The sequence below is a fragment of the Pantherophis guttatus genome, chromosome 5, assembly GCF_059756535.1.
Source record: "Pantherophis guttatus breed Tessera chromosome 5, ASM5975653v1, whole genome shotgun sequence".
Classification (NCBI taxonomy): Eukaryota; Metazoa; Chordata; class Lepidosauria; order Squamata; family Colubridae; genus Pantherophis; species Pantherophis guttatus.
The window spans coordinates 66,069,699-66,089,933 of NC_142067.1; the positions used below are offsets into that span (position 1 = coordinate 66,069,699).

A 20,235-nucleotide genomic window follows, 5' to 3' on the forward strand; every position below is an offset into this window, starting at 1 on the left:
TAAATATTACTGAATATGAAAAAGCTTCAATTGTAGATACCCAGGCTGGAATCTTCAAATAATAATGTTTTTTAACCTTCTCCCAATTCAACAACAAAGCTTCTCGTATCTGGTGCCTTCTAAAGTACTCCTGTATTTTTGTTCCTTTATACCATAAAAAGGCATGCCATCCCATCAACAAGTCATGTTCTTCCAAATTCAATAATCTGGTGTTTCTCAAAGTTATCCATTCTTTAATCCACATTAAACTTGCTGCTTGGTAATAAAGTTCAAAATTAGGCAAGCCAAAACCACCCCTCATTTTAGCATCTTGTAATAACTTTAATTTTATCCTTGCCTTCTTTCCCTGCCAAATATATTTCAACATCATTTTATTCAAACCTACAAAAAATTCCTTACCCAACTTGATTGGAATTGTCTGGAATAAGTACAAAATTCTAGGCAAAATATTCATCTTGATAGTTGAGATCCTACCAATCAAAATAGCTGCAAATTTCCCCATTTCACCAAATCTTGCCCTATCTGTTGCTTGAGCTTGTTATAATTATTTTCTTTAAGTGCACTACATCTTGCTGTCAAATATATCCCCAAGTATTTTACCTTATTTGTGACCTGCGTCTTTGAAATCTCCATCAGTTCCTCTTTTTTCTTTTTCAACATATTTTTAGTCATTATCTTCATTTTATCTTTATTAATTTTCATGCCAACTACTTTCCCAAACTCTCCAATGTTTTCTATCAATTTATTTATTGTTATTAATGGTTCTTCAATAATAAGGACCAGGTCATCTGCAAAGGCTTGTAATTTATATTCTTTTTGAATTTTCATACCTTTTATCTCTTTTTCTTCTCTAATATTTCTATTTAAAACTTCTAAAGTCAATATAAACAACAGAGGGGACATCTAGTACCTTTTTCTATCTTGATAGAATCAGTCAATTCTCCATTTATCATTACTTTTGCTATCTGCTTAAAATATATAGCTTCAATTGCCTGAATGAATTTCCTGCTGAAGCCCATCTCTTCCATTTGGAGCATCATGAATCACCAATTTACATTGTCAAAAGCTTTTTGTGCGTCTAAGAATATCAAGGCCATCTGCTTTTCAGGATGTGCTTCATAATATTCTAAAGTGTCCAGAATTATTGTTATATTGTCTCTAATTTGTCTTTTTGGGAGAAATCCATTTTGATCTGTATGTATAAAATTATTCAGATATCTCTTAAGCCTTTCTGCCAACATTGAAGCAAAGATTTTATAGTCTGAATTTAGTAGGGATATAGGCCTATAGTTTTTTATTTGTTGTCGGTCTGTATCTTGTTTATGGATCAATGTGATATACGCCTCAGTCCATGATTTGGGTATTTTCTTCTTTGTCATCATTTCATTCATAACATCCAATAATGGGAGACTTAAAGTTTCTTGTAGTGTTCTATAGTATTCAACAGGTAAACCATCTGGCCCTAGTGCCTTTCCATTCTTTTGCTTCTTGATTGCTTCTGTTAATTCCATCATTGTTATACTCCCCTCCAACATCTCCTCAATATCTTTGGGAATCCGAGGTAATTTTGCATCTTGTAAGTACCTTGCCACTTTTTCCTCCTCTATCATCTCTCTCTTGTAGAGTTGTCTATAATATTCTTGTATTATTTTTTCCATCTCTTTATTTCCAAATTTACTTAGGACTTGATCATCAATTAATTGTGTTATTTTTCTTGATTCTCTTTCTTTTTTCAATTTATATGCTAGCCATCTTCCTGGCTTCCTAGCTTGTTTGCATTTTCAAAATTATGAAGGCTAATTCAAAAGTATGAAGGCTATTGCTTAACGCATTGTAAGCCGCCCTGAGTCTCCGGAAAAGGGCGGCATATAAATCAAATTAAAATAATAATAATAATAATAATTCTGTTTAGCACTTCTTATTTTTTGGTCTAATTCTTCCTTCTCCAGTAAGTCCATTTTGTGCTTTATTATATCCATTTTCATTTTTACATCTTTCTTGCATGGATCTTTCTGGAGTTCCTTTTCGAATCTCTTATATTCATCAATTAATATTTTAGAAGTTTGTCTTTTCTTCACATTTCTTTTCCTTGTATAATCCATTATTAGACCTCTGGTGTAGGCCTTCATTGTATCCCAAAGATTTTGTGCCGATGTATCTTCTTTCTTGTTCTCCTTAAAAAAGAAGGCCAACTCTCTCTCCATTTTCAGTACAAAGTCTTTCTCTTTCAAAATTGTATTATTTAGAGTCCATCTGGATTTTCTTTTTCGACCTTTACAGCTAACTATCACAGGATTGTGGTCAGCCCATAGATTTGTTTCTATTTCCACATGTTCTATATTCAAAGTCAAATCCATTGTTGTCCATATCATATCTAGCCTAGAGCAAGATGAGTGTCTATCAGAGTAAAAGGTATATTGTCTGTTTTTCCCATTTCTATCTCTCCATACATCTTTCAAATTTATTTCCTCTATCATCTTAAAAAAGAGTTTTGTAGTATCTTTCTATTATATCTTACTGTTTTATGTGTTTTATAGTCCACATTTTCATCCACTATTCCATTAAAATCATCCATCATACATATATTGTCATGCTCCATTTCAATTATTTTCATATGTAATTTTCTGTAAAAGTCACTTTGATTATTGTTTGGAGTGTACTGTATATTGCTACGAAAAGAATTTTCATATTATTGTCAATTATTTCCATCATCAAAATTCTACCTTCTGAATCTGCATATATTTGCTCCACAATTATTGAATTTCTAATAATTGCATATATTTGCTCCACAATTATTGAATTTCTAATATATTTGCATATATTTGCTCCACAATTATTGAATTTCTAATATATTTGCTCCACAATTATTGAATTTCTAATATATATAGCAACTCCTCTTTTTTTACTTTGTGACAATGAAAAAAGGTTCTTCCAAGTTTAGGTTGTATCAATAATTGTTCGTGTTGCTTTTTAATGTGTACTTCTTGTAAACAAATTATGTCAAATTTTAATTTCTCTAATTTATGAAACACCTTTCTCCTTTTCACTACCGAGTTAAGTCCATTTATGTTTATTGAAATTAATTTTGTTTCTTCCATATTCATACTTTATATGTAGGTTTTGTTGCTCTAGTTGATCTTACTTCATGTTGTTCCTTGTATTCCACAATCCCACCTACGGCGCCTTCTGCTGATTCAATTATTGTCAATTCCCCTTCTGTAAATTTTAATGGCTCTACTGTAGCTTGGGTTTCCGTTTCCGTTTCCACTTCCTTTTCTTAAGAAATTAAGAAATTCTTCATGGAAGGCTCTCGCTTTATCAGTTGTATCCAGCCTATATCTTTGAAGTTGCCACATTAAAATTAACCCATCTGGTATCAGCCATGTGTAGTTGATTCCTTTTTGGATTAATATTTTGGTCAAGAATTGGTATTCTCTTCTCATCTCTCTCACTTTTCTTGGTATTTGTTTCAAAACCACTACTTCTTTCTCCTTGTATTTCAAGGTTTTTTTTCTCTGGCCACCTGAAGAATTTGTGCTTTGATCGATTTCTTAGTAAATCTTATATGTACTTCTCATGGCAGTTTATTACGCATTGCATATCTAGTGTGGACTCGATATATCTCATCCACACCATCCATCATCTTCTCTTTGATAGTTTCTAAAGCATCAGCCAGCATCTCAATCATAATATCAGCCAAATTTTCTCCTTTTTCTTCTTCCACATTTTGAAATCTAAGGTAAAATTCTGCTTTATCCATTTCCCATCCAATTAAGCCACTCCTTTCTCGTTCAACCTCTCCCAGTCTATAATCTATATCTTTCATTTTTTCCTCTTTTTGATCATCCTTTTTCTCTAATTTTTGCAACCTTTCTTCATATTTCGACATTGTTTGCTGGATGCTGACCACTTCTTCATCTGTCTTAAGTAGTTGTTGTTCCATCCTTTGGACTGTTTGAAGAATCATTTGTATCAATGTGTCTTTATCTTTATCTTTCTCTAGTTGAAGCATTACCTGAATGGTACGTTGTCCTCCAGATGGAGATGAAGAAGGTGTGGTTGCAGAAGCTCCCACTGTCGCAACTTTTCTGCTCATTTTATTCAATAGTCAGGCAAAGCCAAGCCAAAAAATTTTTTTTAAAAAAGAGGGAAAAAAAACAACACCAAATATAAAAGGAAAAAGATAAAATAAAACAACTCCTCCAAACCCTAATCCATTAGGTGTAAATCCAGAGGGGGAAAAATAGGAAAAAAAGAAAAAAAGGGACAAGAAAAGAACAAGCCAACCAAAAATTTTTTTAAAAAAAGGAAATATAAAAATCCAAATTCAAAAATCAACAATAAATCTTCAGGCTCTTAAGTGCCTTAATCCAATTCAGGTATATAAAAATCTCAAAAGGAAGAAGATCCATCAAACACAAACAAATGTGTGCTTTTGTCATATACCACCATATGTGTTTTTGCTGGTTGTTAATATGTGTTTTTATTAATAATGGAATTAGGGTTTTTTTTAAAAAAAAAGGGGGGGAGGGAGAGAAAAAGAGTTGTTAATTATTATTATATACATTTTAGAAATATTCTCTTTAAACCACACTTTTTCAGACCTTTCTCCTCTTTATGTTTCTTTAAATATTATCACGAGTATAGGAAGTAGGTTTTATGGCTGTTTTTAATGGTAAAATGACTTGGGGACAATGAAATTGTATTGATATTTCATTAGCCATATTGCTAGTTTCTTCAGAACTTGGCAACAAATATTCAATTCTTATTACAATTACATATTATAATTATGGTAATAATTGTCATTATTATTGATTTTGCGATTGCATTATACTATGAATATTTTTTCACAGTTTTTGTTCTGGTAATATAATAAAATATTTTTAAAATATTTACGCTAAGTTTGCACAATTATATCAAGAGTTGATATATTAACAATTTATTCAGCATCAGTTGCTGATGAAAAACAAGACCTACAGAACTTGTTCAAAGTATCAAAATGCTGAATTAGTATTTCCAAATCTAAGAAAGAACCTATTATTTGCTTCCATCCTCAATATGCATCCCCACCTTTTGCTAAAAAAAGTGAATAGATAATGGCTAAAATGATGATTCTTAACAATAATATGATACCGCATTTTCTGGAGTATAACACACACTTTTTTCTGCCCTAAAAGAGGCTGAAAATTTGGGTGTGTCTTATACTCCTAATATAGTTTTTTCAAAGCTTTTTTTCAGCCCTAACTAGGCGCTAACCGAATGAAGTGATCTCCCCATGCTTTGCCTGCTTTTCTCATTGCTACTTCCTCTCAGCTGTGCCTTAGAAGCTGTTTTTTATCCCCAAGCAGGGGATAAAAAACCAGCAAACTAATGTGCTGAAGCTGACCAGACTAAGGACGCTAGCCAGATGAATACCTGATAGGCAGATTTTTCCCCCCTATTTTCCTCCCCCAAAACTAAGCTGTGTCTTATACTCTGGTGCATCTTATACTCTGAAAAATACGGTATATATTTTATCCTAAAGGAAAAAAATTATTTATAGGAAAAGGTGATTAAAAAGAGAGTGAAAGAATACATATTGATTTGATTTTCCATTTCACAGGAATAAAGAGAGGATAGTGGAAAAACTTGCCAAGGAGGACCAACAATTGCTTTCCATCACTGAAAAGAGAAGCAGTATTTGCTAATCTCTTTCCTCAGAGCTATTGTTAAATTTATTTCTTGGTGTTATGACTTACCTTTAAAGACTCTACTAACTGACAATTTAATGTCAATTTAATGAAGCATTTAGGCTGCTATTCATGTTACAGTAAGAACTGTTAAAAAGTCAAATGGAACACTATGTACCTTTTTAATGGCAGTCATCAAATTGAGAACAGATCCTTGTTTCCTTCCCATTGATTCTCCCCATATACTTGCCAAACACAAAATGGTGTAGACAGGGAAAAAAAAACTTTTCAAGTTACTCCTATTTCTTCTATGTAGTAGTACATAGTATGCCCCCTTCCCAAATATAGCACTATGAGCAAAATCATATAGAAGTCTGCAAAATAGTATAATAAAAGTCATAAATTGCATGAGGATGGGGCTGGTAGCTAAATCATATTCATGTCCATGAATACAATTAATGATTAAGATTAATGAAAGGGAAATCTCATCTAGAGTAGCCCTTAGGCGGGATAAAATGGATGCTTTTACATTCCAGCATTAGAATAGATGTGAACAGTGAAATAATTGAATAACAGAAGGAAGGGAGTGAAAATTGAAGTTCTTATTTCTATATTATGACTATATATTGCTTAGTTCAAAGTAGCATTTTAGAAAAAACATTTTCTAGCCTTCCTTTGCCCTTTGTTTACCCTTAGCTTTGTAGCAATCATGAGTCTGATAGAGTTTGATCCCATGCATCATTGTTAATATATAAAGATGCTGGATGCCTGTATACCTTAATAAAGAGTAACTTGGAAGCTTTTCAAAGGAAGCCCTAGATTTCTTTCTTGATTAAAACTGGGAGACAGAAGGGAAACTATTACATGAACAGGGTATAGTAATTATAATATAAGCAGTATGATACATATTTTCAATGTTATTCCCCAAAACAGTTCCCAGGTGTAACATTCTACAATGGGAGGGTTTGATTTTCCTATGTCAGAAGTGTCAGGGCATTGATTAATCCCATTTTTGGCTCTGGGACAATCACCCTGGTTAATTAGAGGATGGATCATGGCTTTCTCCAAGTTGCAACATTCTGAAAGTAAAACCCGAAAAAGTATTCTAAGAAAACTCATTTATTTGTTATAAAGAAAATAAAACACCTCACTAACTAAGAAAAGTAATTGTTACATTTTGAAATAGTTCGTGCCAGCTATTTCTCAGCCGGACCTTTCTGGCAAGAGAAGAAAGGAAAAAGTGTGTGAAGGAATGTGGGTGGATGCAGAAACACGTAGCTTACTGATAAGAAGTTGGCAAGCTACGCAAAGTCTGATAGTCCAGAAATAATTAGCTCAGCTGGTAAATAAAATAACACAGTGACATTCCCCTTCTTTGCCAGTTGAGCGAATATCAGTACATCATCAAATAAGGCACATCTTCTTACGCAGATACTCATGTTGAGCTGCTGGAAGTGGTTTGTTGAGGATATCAGCAATTTGATCATGTGTAGATATATATTGCATTTTAACAAAACCTTTTCTCACTAAATGTTTTATGTTTTGATAACGGATGTCAATGTGTCTGGACCTAGAACCTGTGAAATGTGATTCAGAAATATAAACCACCAATTCATTGTCTTCCATCACGGTGATCGGTTGGATCGGGTGTGTCCAGATATCTGTGACTAAAGCATCAAACCAAGTTAGAGAATTACATGCATCTGAAACACAAGCATATTCAGCTTCAGTAGATGAACAAGAAACAAAATTCTGTTTACATACTTGCCAATAAACAGGACATCCATTTAAGAACATCATATAACCTGAAGTACTTTTACGTGATTTCTTATCACTTGCCCAATCAGAATCTGCATAACAACATAATTCTGCATAATCAGTATGTGTTGGTTCTAACAATAACTTCATGTGTTTAGTGTATTTTAGGTATCTCAATAATTTCTTAATACATATCCAATGAAACTGTTTTGCCTTACCTACATGTCGAGATAAAAGATTAACACTAAGTGCAATGTCGGGTCTGGTCCAACTACTAATGTATAACAGTGACCCAATGACTGAACGATAAAGTGTTTGATCCTCGAACTCAGGACTTGCTTCTTGTGTCAAGTTATGAAAATCTGTTTGCATGGGTGTTTTTGTTGTGTTAGCATCTTTCATGTTGCAATGATGCAAAACTTGTTCAATTTTATCTTCTTGTGAAAGACTAAACCCTTTCTGTGTTTTTTCAATCTGATCACCTAAATAAGTGCTAATGTGACCTAATGATTTCAATGTGAAGTATCTCTGCAAAGCTTTGGCAAAAATTTCACTCATTTGCTTATTTGGACCAATATAAACAATATCATCAACATAAACAAGAACTATCTCATATGCATTGTTAGATCTTTTTGTGAACACGCACTCATCAGTTTCGGACTTAATAAAGCCCATTGAATTTAGTTTGTCAGTAAGACATAAGTACCACATTAAACCAGATTGTTTCAGACCATAAAGACTTTTGTTTAGAAACCAGGTATCCCCTTCTTGCTGTCGGAATCCTGGAGGACTTCTCACGTAGATCTCTTCATCTAGGTCTGCATGCAGATAAGCCGTGTCAACATCAAACTGGAAAACTTCTAAACCAAGGATAGTTGCAGTTGCTAAAGCAATTTTTACACTCTCAGTTCTGACTGTCAGTGAATAGGTATTTGTGTAGTCCTCAGGATAACGTTGAGCAAAACCCTGAGCTACAAGTCTGGCCTTGTACAATGACTCACCATTTGGCTCCTTTTTGATTCTGTAGACCCATCGAGTGCCAATGCTGGAGGTTTTGGAGGTGTAAATACTTTAAGTTTCTTTAGACTGTCCATTTCAACCTGCATTGCTTCATACCATTTGTCTTGCTCTGAATCAGGGAGCTGCTTGATTTGTGTGAAATTATCAGGTGGAAGTGTAACATTGCAAATCAAAGGCAAGGGTGCTTTTGTCAGTTGCCAAGAATATCTTTTGTGGCCCTCTTGGAACGTCTTGGAACAACAGTCCAGTCTTCTTCTGCTTCGTCCTCGTCCTCACATTCATCGCTAGCATCAGCATCCGCGGCTTGCGAAGACGGAACATCGGGTTGAGAAGAATCAGTGGAATCTTGATCATCAATCTGCATGGCATCAGCAGTATCATCTCTGGGAAAATAAACTCCAGGATCATTGGAATGAATCCTGGACCAGTCAATATCTTCCTCAAAATTAGCAGATTGGGAAATCACAATTACATGTTTAGAGTCAATAAATTTGCTCCATTTTGAATTATCATCAATACCCATAAATCTCAGTCTCTTTGCTGTTGGACTTCCTTTTCTTCTTTGAGCTAAAGGAATGTTCACCATAGCGTATGAACCAAAATATGGATGTTTTTAAGATCGGGCTTGTACCCATACAACATGAAGAAAGGAGTCTGATTTGTTACACTGCTCCAAGTACGGTTGACAATGTAATTTGCATATTTTATAGCTTCACCCCAGTATATCTTACCAAGGTTGGCGTCTTCTAGGAGACAACGCATCATGGTTTGCAGTACCCCTTGTCTTCGTTCTACGACTCCATTATGAGCCGGTGTGTAAGGGGCCAAAGTCTGATGAATAATTCCATTCTTACGCATCCAGTCCTGGAAACGCTGAGACATGAACTCGGCACCACGATCACTCTGGATTCTGGCGATGCGAACTTGGTGTTGGGTAGAAACAAGGGCTGCAAAGTCTTTAAAGATCTGAAAAGTCTCTGATTTTTCTTTCATAGCATATACATATCCATATCTAGAGTAATTATCAACAAGTGTTAGAAAATATTTTCTACCACCAAATGATGGTGGAAAAGGACCAATCATGTCAGTGTGAACCAAATCAAAAATGTGTGTTGACAGGCGTGTAGCGCGTTTGGGAATGGCTGCTGCTTTGGATTTGGCCTTTTTGCAGACAGCACAATCCAAAAACACCTTTCACCCCTTTAGATCCAAACCTTTTGCGAACTCTGGCATCTTCCTAACAACACGGAAACTGGCATGCCCCAATCTTCTATGCCATTTATGGATACACCTGGAATGCAAAGGTTTACCAGTTAGTGAATTCTCAACATTAACAGTTTTATGAAGAACCTCAGGCTTGCTCTGAGCAACCTGTTTACCAATTCTCTTTTTGTTGGCTTTAGGACCCTTTGGAATAGCAACAGGATGTCTCTCTGGAGCATCTCTCTCTGGGCCTGTGCTCTCCCTTTTTGGAGTTTGTATACTTGCCTGTGTTTGGGTTTTAGGCTTTGGCTTTAAATAATAAACACCACCAATTAATATGGTTCCAGCAACAATATCTCCATCTTTAACTATGTAACTTGCATTTTCAAGGTGGTGAACCTGGAATTTTAACATTCTAGACAAGTGACTCTGGCTAAGCAAGTTATTGGTTGCTGTTGGTATGTAATAAACATCAGGAATGAATGCATCGAGCTCTTCAACATAAACAGTTCCTTTTCCTTTGACCTGACAAGGATGATTTGAAAAAGAATAAAGTTCACGTAGTTCTGGTTCAGGCTTGTGCATTTCTGTGAAAAGTTCCTTTCTGTAGCAATGCTGCACCACTGTCCAAAGTCCACAGGAGTCGTCTGTCATACTCTGGTTGAGGTTGTGGATCATTGGTTAAAGCCAATGTGGCGAATGGAGTTTGTGGATCATGCCAGGGACCACGACGACCTTGTCTTCCGCCTCTGCCTCTGCCTCTGCCTCTGGAATCTGTTCCTCTGGGCTGGTATGTGACGGGAGCTGGAACTCATTGGGGACAATCCCGGGTGGCATGTCCCACACGATCACAGATGTAGCATCTTGGCATCCTTGGAGCATAGGTCCTTCCTCAGAAGGGGCGCCTAGCTGGAGCTCTTGATGCGGGTGGTCCTCTCAAATGTGGTGTGGCCAACATGAATGCCTCTTCTTCAATTAAAAGTCTACAGACATTGTCCACTGTGTGTTGAGCAATAGGGACTTGGTTAATTTTTGTAACAGCATCTTTCCATTCATAATTCAAAGAGTTAATAATGATGCTGATCATTTGAATATCTTCAATGTTATGGCCTCTTTCTCTCAATTCTGCCCTCAACCTTTCAGTTTGGTCAAATGCCCTCCAATTTGTTCACCAGGTTTCAATCTCGAACCGTGAAGTTCAGACATGAGTAAACATGAAGATTCAATTGAGACAGGCCTGTAGCAATTTTCCAATTGAGCCCAAATTTGTCGGGCTGTTGTATTTGGTGGAAAAGTGACCTGCAGTTCAGTATCCATGGACATCAATAATGTTGTGCGAGCTCTTTTCTCTAAATCTCGTATTGCAAAAGTCCAAGGTTGTGCAGGAGGGTTAAAAATCATGCAGTGAGTGCCTTCTCTAAGAAGCAATAGTGTAATCTCACTGACCCAGGCTTTATAATTATGTCCTGACATTTTTAGTTTTGACTCACCAGTTAGTGGAGAGACAGAAAATGCCTGGTAAGGAGCCTGCATTTGGTATGCTGGCTGTGCTGGCAGAAATGCCTGTGGTATTTGCTGTGCCTGTTGTGGACCTAAAAATGGTCTTGGTTGTGCCATTGGAGGTGGACCAGGAGCTGACCCTATTTGCACTTGTGGCTGTGGCACATATGCAGGCATTTGTAGCTGCTGTGGATGTTGCATTGGAATCTGCTGTATTCCAGTTGCCATTTGTGCTTGAGCTGCAATATTAATATGACCTGCTGGAGATGCAATCATTTGCCTTTGCTGCATTAAGTTTGGTTGTGTTCCATCTAAAAAGACACCAGCACCACCAGGGGGTGTTGGAGTTTGGGCCCGTGGAGACATTTGTGGCATTTCAGCTTGAATCTCTGAGTGAGTTAGAGACAGGTTTGCCAGGGTCTGCTGTAATAATTTAAAGTGTTCATCTAAGCTTCGTTCTCTTTCAGCTTGCTGTGGTAAATTACTTTTGCCAGTAGATGGTGCTGCACCTTTAGCTTCGGGCAGCCCAGTTACAAGAAATGACTGCGTGACAGGTTTACATGTAACTTGATCAGGGAGACTTTCATGTGACGTATGCAGTGCTCTCTGTTTTAATTGGCCTGACACAGAATTCACCAGGGGGAGTGTCTTTGGCTCTGAGGAAGAAGACAAGATGGCGCTTTTTGAAAATCTTAAATCACGGGGCTCTGCCTTTTCTTGTTCCAGCATAAACAAATCTCTCTTAAATCGAAACAGTTCATTTTCATAATATTTTACATGCTCATGGTAGGATTTGATGGCCATCTCACGCTGGGTGATTTCAGGGCCTTGAAGAGGATAGTAAATTACTTCTCTCTATATATGTGAGGAAGAATGCTTGGCAGTTTGTGGAAACTTTCTTGGCCTAGCACCAAGCACATCGTAATCTGTGGGCTCCGGAAGGATAGATTCATAGCATGCAAATTGAGAAGAAAAAGCTACCAACCTCAGTCGCAATTCATTATCTTCAAAAGCAGCTGTTCTGATATCTCTCCTTTGATGTGTTTCCGAAAGCATTTTCAGATCTTCCTCACCAATGGCACCTTCTTGTCCCAGTTGCGTAGCTGTAGCAAGAGGATGGAATCTTGAGGGCGTTTCTATCTCCTGCTCTTCATCCAAAGAGGATAAAGCTCTGGGCTTCATTTTTTCCTTTTTCTTCTGTTTCGGCATCTTAGCAAAAATAATTAGCGTACCTCAGTAGCTAAAAACTAATTGCCTATGCGCTCTTATCAGAAATAACAAAACAAGGAAAAAAGCCATAAATCAACCGTCCGTCTGCTACCAGATGTCAGGGCATTGATTAATCCCATTTGGAAAGTAAAACCCGAAGAAGTATTCTAAGAAAACTCATTTATTTGTTATAAAGAAAATAAAACACCTCACTAACTAAGAAAAGTAATTGTTACATTTTGAAATAGTTCATGCCGGCTATTTCTCAGCCGGACCTTTCTGGCAAGAGAACAAAGGAAAAAGTGTGTGAAGGAATGTGGGTGGCTGCGGAAACACGTAGCTTACTGATAAGAAGTTGGCAAGCTACGGAAAGTCTGATAGTCCAGAAATAATTAGCTCAGCTGGTAAATAAAATAACGCAGTGACTAGAAGCTCAACTTTCAACACTTTAATATGCAAAAGCAAACATAAAGCAGATGGTAAAAGAAACAAACAAAAACTGTTCATGTTACAATAAAAATAATAATAAACAACAATATAAAAAAATGGGGTAGCACCATAAATAGAACATTTTCATCAGATGATGTCATCTCACAACTTATATATAAGCCCTCTAGAATTCCATTTTAACTTGTCATTAGTATAGGAACACATCAACTTAAAGGGAGATGCCATTCTATCTCATAGGAACCATGACAGAAAAAAAAATTATCCTAAAACCTTCTGAGTGGGAATCACAAACAAATGTTCCTAGGATCTATTACGGACCTCTCTTTATTGGTCAAAAGCAGCACTTTGTATTCAGAATTCTATTGGCAAACAACAATACCTATTACCAGGTGGACTACTGCATTTTCTTCAACATGGGTTCTGTATGGTTTTTAAGGAAAGCGTTTTAGAATAAAATTCTATTTTAGAACAAAATAAAGGAACCTAGAACTAAGGAGAAATTTCCTAACAACAAGAGCAATCAACCAATAAAATAGCTTGTTTTCAGAAATTGTGGATGCTCCATCACTAGAGGCTTTCAAAAAGAGATTGGACAACCATTTATCTGAAATGGTATAGGGTCTCCTTCTTGAGAAGAGGTTGGAGTAGAAGACCTCTGAGGTTCTTTCCAATTCTATTATTCTATGTTCTGTGTTCTAATAGTCCAATTGAGTAGTATTATGACCACATATTACCATGTGAACTTTTACTCCAGGTAATGCTGGAAATTATACACCAAGTGAAAGTCTCCTGGCCATAGATTCTCCCTGCACATCCAGCATGAGTTTTGAAAGATCACCAAGTTACTGACCCACTCCCTCAGGACAATGCCATTTCTTCAAGAGATATTACTGAAACTGACATCTTTTTATTCAGTTTTAGCCTGTTTCTTCCCATTCATTTCTTTATAGTTTCCAGACAGTGGGACAGTGGGACACAATTCAGACTGCATTATTCTTACAGGCTGGGGTATGATGCATAATTGGGTAACTTTATACTGATAATATTATACTTTGAATGATGTATAACTTCTTCAAGTGTTGAAGAGTAGGAGAGTTTGAAGACCAATGATCTACCAATGAGTCATCAAATTAAATATTTATTATAGTCATAGACCAGGATATGGAAAATGGGATACCAACAACTAACAATTTAAAAAAAACTAAAAATATAAAAACAAGTTACCCAATGTTTAAAAAACATTAACAATACATTTTTAAAATGTATGCATGTATGTATGTATGTCTATAAACCTTTAGAGAAAAATAAAAACATTAAATAAAAACCCCATTTCCCCATTTGCTATGACTGTAATAAACTTTTGATCTAATTTGGTTTAAAAATGAATCATCAGTTTCCAAGCTCAGAGGCATAAAACTAGTGGACTCATAGCAATCTCAATACAAGTTATAGGCACATGAATAGGGATTCTCTACTAGCCTAGTCATATAGTTTCCTAATCCTGAAACATCAGAAAGTAAATTTCTGAGATGCCAACATTGCCATCTTTACTTAGTCAGGTTTCAATATGTTGGGTTGTGACATTGCTATTCGTGGCAGATTATTACAAATGGATTGTCAGTTACCATCATTTCAGATTAACAGAGTTGGAAGGGATCTTGTAGGCCATCTAGTCCAACCCCCTGCCCAAGCAGGAGATGTTAGGTGTTTTGTGCCAGCCATGACAGTCTCTTCAAAGGCCACTAGATGAGGGCAAAGAGGCACCTTTGATCCCACTGGTGGGTCAAGGGGCTCCAGCCCCTGCAGCCCCATTGGGGAGAGTTAATGGCCCTCCAGCCCCCTCACACACATGGGTAAGGGAGGGGCCAGGGGCCCCTATAAGAACCCCTGCAAAAGAGGCTGCTCCCTGCTTTTTCCCTTTTTCCCTGCTCTTGTTCTAGTCTCCTATGGGACTGATCCATGGGCTCAATCCAGGCATGGATGCCTCCATGCCTGGGAACTTATTTTACTCCACTTTTACTTCTAAATAAAGACTTAATTTGATTGCATCCTTGCGTGCTGACCTTTTCTTGGAAGCGCCCTCAACGAACCATCGTTCTTCGTGAGATTCCTCACAAAGTGGTAGCCAAGGATGGTTTGAGGCAACGCTTCCAAGCCAGCAGAAGCAAGATGCCAGGAGATTCCAGCAAGAACTCCCAAGAGATGGATGGTAGGACTTCTCCAGTTATGACCAGGAGTCTCCAAGCAAGGTTGGCAGCCCTGCATCTGGTTCCTCAAGCAAGTTTTGATCCAAAGAAGGGTACAGATGATCTCTATGCCCCTAGAGGGCACAGCGGGACTCAAGGGACCCCTTTGCATGCTTCCTTGCAGCTGCAAGCCACAGAGGAAAGCATGGAAGGCCAGCAGTCCACCCAGGGCTGCCAGGACACTGGGGATGTGGCCAGGGACCAGGCCACCCCCAGCGTGGACCAGCTCACTGGTGAGGAATGCAGAGAGCTGCTAAGAACGCTCCTAGCAGCCCGAGGGATGCCAGGAGCCAAGCCATGTGGGACACCAGTGCAGGGAGCTTCTGGACACCGGGTAAGTCCTTCCCCAGTGCCCAGGAGACTCCCCAACATGGCGCCAGCCACCCTGGGGGCCCCCGGGCCCCCAGAGCTTTTGGTGGGAAAGTTTCCGCCAAATCGCGACCTGCAGCTTCTGGGGCCAACATGGCCAGTGAGGCTTGGTAGGACTCAGCTAGGCCATGAGGCCCAGCAACGGATGGCAACCAGCCAAAGCAGCATGCAACCTGCTCGCCCCCCCCCCCACAGGCAAGCCTCGAAGTCTGCCCAGCCGCTCCTGCTGCAGCAGGCATCAGGGCTGCAATCCAAGTCCTGGTCGCAGCCCTGGAGGCCACAATGACTGTGGCCTCAACCTCGGGGGCAGCCAACCTCCCTCAACACCCACAGGAGACCAGTGGGGGGGGCATCCAGTCCGGAGCCCCCCAGCCAGGACCCAGGCCTCCAGAGAGCCCCAGAAGAAACCCTGGGGGCTCCAGCCTTCCCAACACCCCCACCGAGGCAACGGAGGACTCACCTGAATGACTTCAGGAGGCCTCCAGCCGAGCCTCCCACCTCCCAAGATGGCTGCCTCCTCCGGAGTCTTCAGGACCAGCGGTGGGCCCCTCCAGGTGATCCTCAGCATTTTCGGGCTTTTCCAGCTCCATCCTGCAGCCTTCACCCCCTGGTAAGTGTTCCAGTACCAGGGGGGCTTCCAGAAGATGCTTCAGAGCTCCACAGGCCTGGGCCCAGGCCTGGCTCTGAAGCACAGAGGGAGAGACCTGCTCCCGTCGGCTCCTGGGCTGGAATGAGTTCTGAGCATGCTCAGTTGGCCCCATCTGAAAAGGAGAAAAATAATCAGAGAAAAATACCAACACCGGCCAGCAGAGGGATCCCTCTCCCATTTATTTCAATGGAACCTAAGAAGAGATACCAGGGACAGCAAAATACATCAGCATTTTCTGCCCCAGCTGTGTCTGTTCTCCCAAATAATTTTGAAAAATTACATCTGGGAGGGGAAAATTTTAACATATGGAAAAGAGATACAGGTATGTCTCTTAAAAGAGGGGACCTTTCCCTTGGGGACCTCAAGAAGAGTGGTACCACAGGAGAGCCTATACCACTCTACTGAGCTCACTGGATGCTAAATTGTATCCCAGCATTCCAGATGGGCTCACAGCTGGCAAAATTTGGGGGTTGTTATATAGCTTATTTAATAGTGATAGCTTGGGCTCCACCACAAGACTCACAACGGAGTTCTATAACACCAAGCTAAAATTTGGGGCTAACATGGCTGAGCACCTGGGAAAGTTGAAGGCACTCAGGGCAGAGTTGGTGCTCAGGGACTACCCCGTGACTGAGGCCAACATGATCGCTGTCATTCTGGCATCCCTGGACAAAAGTTGGGGCAATTTTATTGTCTCGCTAGAGGGAACCAGAAAGGAAGCCATGACTCTGTCCTACCTCACAGGGAGGCTCAATGAGGAAGACAGGAGGCGTAGAGATGCGGGAGAGTATACCAGGGCCACAACTCATCGCATCAACAGAAGGCACCAGAGTTCAGAGCAGGTTAACACTCTACCCAAGTGTTTCATCTGTGCTCTGAGGAGCATCTGAAGAAGGACTGCCCCCATTACCAGCAAGGATCTAAGCGTGGTTCCAATCAAGGAAGGGGCAGGGGGCAGAGAAGGGGGCCTGGCGGAGGCAAAGGTGATGCTAAGGGCAATTTTGTGTATACTAGTTACCTCACCCCCGCCACAAAGGCTGATGGTCCTACTGGCTTCTGGTTACTGGACTCTGGGGCTTCATCTCACATTGCTAACTTGAGACAAGGCTTTAAGAGGTTAAGGAGAATTAACTCCTCCGTTAAGGTTGCAAATGGTAACAATGCTTTGGTCGTTGGGGAGGGCACTGTCTCTGTACCAGGGCTGGGCAATGTCGAAGGTGTATTAATGCTCCCTCTATAGCCAATAACCTGTTAAGCATAACCAAGCTATGTGATGATGGCAGGGTGGAGGTATTGTTTCGCAAAGGGGGAGGTCATGTCACTCGAGACAAAAGGGTCATTGGGAATGTTACCATTATAAATGGTTTGCCGTATTTCTCCCCCAAGTACCCAGACACAGGAGACAGCTCACAGGGTGCCACCCCAGAAGGGGCCTGTGCACAGAGAGAGAGAAAGGCTTCACAGCCAGCTCCCAGGCTGTCAAAGATGCACAAGACTGAGGCAGTTGCACCCACTGGCCTTGGAAGGCCGCCTCAACCAGCCCCATGGCCTTCCAAGGCCAATGCAGGCAAGAAACCTGAGCCTCAGAAGGCACCTAAGGCAGATAAGCCCAGAAAAGGGCCTAAGGTGCCAGCACCGCCCAAGGCAACCAGAGCCAAGGGGGTGTCAGTGGGAAAGCCGCTCTATACTAAATGTGCCCACCTCTTACATCGGAGGTTAGGCCATGTGAGCTTCCCAGCGGTTAGAAAGATGGGGGAATTCGCTGAAGGGATTCACCTCCAGGATTATGAGGTGTTTCTGGACTGCGCCATCTGTAAGAGGGCAAAGAGGAAGGCCGCCCCAATACCTAAGGTGTTACAGCGTAGGACCCAATACCCATATCAATTAATGCATGTTGATTTGGTTGGGCCATTTACACCGTCCCTAGGAAAGAGGGAGAATTTCCTCACTGCTGTTGATGATTTCTCGAGTTACGGCCATGTGTATACCCTCACAGAAAAGTCTGAAGCCTTTGATGCCATAAAATCATTGTACAACTACGTGGAAACTCAGTACAAGAGAAAGATCATGCAGCTGCAGAGCGACCGTGGGGCCGAGTTCATGTCCCGAAAATTCCAGGACTGGATAAGGCACAAGGGCATACACCATTTTCGTACAGCACTTTTTTCTCCTGCACAGAATGGCGTTGTAGAAAAACAAAATGGCATTCTACAGACTATGGTGTGCAGCCTGATTGCAGATGCTGGGGTTGCGGAATCGTACTGGGCGGAGGCAGTACACTACGCCAATTACACCCTGAACTGCACCTGGAGCAGCGTTGTAAACCAGACCCCATATTTTCTGGTCCACGGTAGGAAGCCAAGTTTGCGACACTTGTGTGTGTTTGGCTCCTACGCTTGGGTGCACATCCCCAAGCAGCTGCGGAAGAAGGGGAGATCCGTCTCCCAGAGACTGAGGTTCTTGGGCTATGCCCCTGGCTCCAAGGCCTACTGATTCCTGGGAGAAGGGGACAGGACTGTGACCTCCCAATCTGCCTCCTACGAAGAGGACTCCAATTGGACCCAGATCCACTCAAATGATCTGGGCCCATACATCAACCGGCCCAGCAAAGCCGCACCAACCATGACACTGCCTGAACAACCACAGACCCTGCCACCGACGAGAGCAAGGAACAGGATGAAAAGGTCAGCCTACCTGGTCCAGATGAGGAGGATGAGCCGTCCAGTCCTGAGGGGGAAGACACACCATCTTCACCTGACTCTTCACCTCCAGCGACGCTTCAGAGGCCCATGATGCCCAACGCCTGGGACTGAGGGCCTCCACATCCCAGTCATGAACAGCCAGTCAGCGAAGAACCTACAGAAGAAAAGGGTGGTGAGTGGCAGGAGATCAGAAGGTCAAAGCGGTCCAACAAGGGGGTCCCACCAAAGAGAATTGACATTGGGCACATTGCATCTGTCAACAGCATCATGGTCACCCCAAAAACTTTCTCTGACATCCAGGAGCTGCCCATCGAAGAACAGGAGAAGTGGCAGCTCACGATGGAACAGGAGATGGAGAGCCTGAGAAAACTCAAGGTCTTCACCCCCGGGCAGCCACCAAGGAGAAGAAGGTCATTGGCACAAGGTGGGTTTTCAAGGCCAAACCACTTGCCAATGGCTGCTACCTGTACAAGGCCCGCTTGGTAGCACAGGGGTTTGCCCAACGCTACATGGAGTACTACATAGAGACCTACTCTCCAACTGTCCGGGCAGAAAGTGTCAAGGCCACCCTGTAACTACAGCCGCTCTGGGAAGGATGTCTACCAATTCGACTTCCAGACGGACTAACTCCACGCCAACTTGGACCGGCAGATTTATGTGAGGGCCCCTCCTGGTTACCAGCAGGAGGGGGGAAACACATGGTTACTCCAAAAAGGATTATATGGCCTCAAGCAGTCGCGGAAACTCTGGTACGACTGCCTCAAAAAGGGTTTAGAGCGAATTGGCTTCAGGGCATCCCATGCCGATGAGTGCATTTTTACACGTGACACCAAAGGTGACATAGAACGGGTGTTGGTTTATGTGGATGACCTCCTATACGTAGGGCCTGGCAAGGAAAGGTGTGACAAATTTGTCAAGGCCCTGGGGGAAAAGTTTACCCTGAAGTCCTTGGGGCGGGTTGACAGGTACCTGGGTGTACATATCTTGGCCACTAAAAAGGGATTTGCATTATCCCAGAAAGAAAAAATTGAAGAAATGTTGGCCAAATGTAAAATGGCGGAGTCTAACCCAACATGTAGCCCAATACAAAGTGATTACTACGGCCACGATGACAAAGACAGCCCTGACTTCACAGACAACAAATTATATAGATCTGTGATTGGCTCCTTGCTATACATTAGCAACTGGAGCAGGCCTGACATAGCTTTAGCCATGAATCTATTGTCCAGGCATGTGGAAAACTCAAAGGAATTCCACTGGAATGCTGTCAAGAGGGTACTTAGGTACCTCAGGGGCACGGCCGATGCCCTCCTTATGCTGGAGCCAGAGAAGGGGAAGCCAGCCCAGCTCTCCGCTTACTCGGATGCAGATTGGGCTGGTGACACCAAGAGTAGACGGAGCACCTCTGGTTTCCTCATACTGCTAAATGGCTGTCCTACCCATTGGCATGTTAGGCAGCA

General features: G+C 41.0%; 1 protein-coding gene across 2 annotated transcripts in view; it reads right to left on the minus strand.

The window, feature by feature from the left end:
* The window catches only part of LOC148113434 (uncharacterized), a 55,544-nt gene extending 36,615 nt beyond the window's left edge, over positions 1-18,929 (minus strand). For both annotated transcript variants that reach the window (XM_087871304.1, XM_087871303.1), the window contains exons 1-2: positions 18,768-18,929; positions 15,885-16,185 (exon numbers count right to left, since the gene is read on the minus strand). In XM_087871304.1, the coding sequence (XP_087727430.1) occupies positions 15,895-16,185; positions 18,768-18,821 (345 nt within the window). In that variant the 5' untranslated portion in view covers positions 18,822-18,929 and the 3' untranslated portion in view covers positions 15,885-15,894. The remainder of the gene's footprint in view (positions 1-15,884; positions 16,186-18,767) is intronic.
* Positions 18,930-20,235: the final 1,306 nt, after the last annotated feature.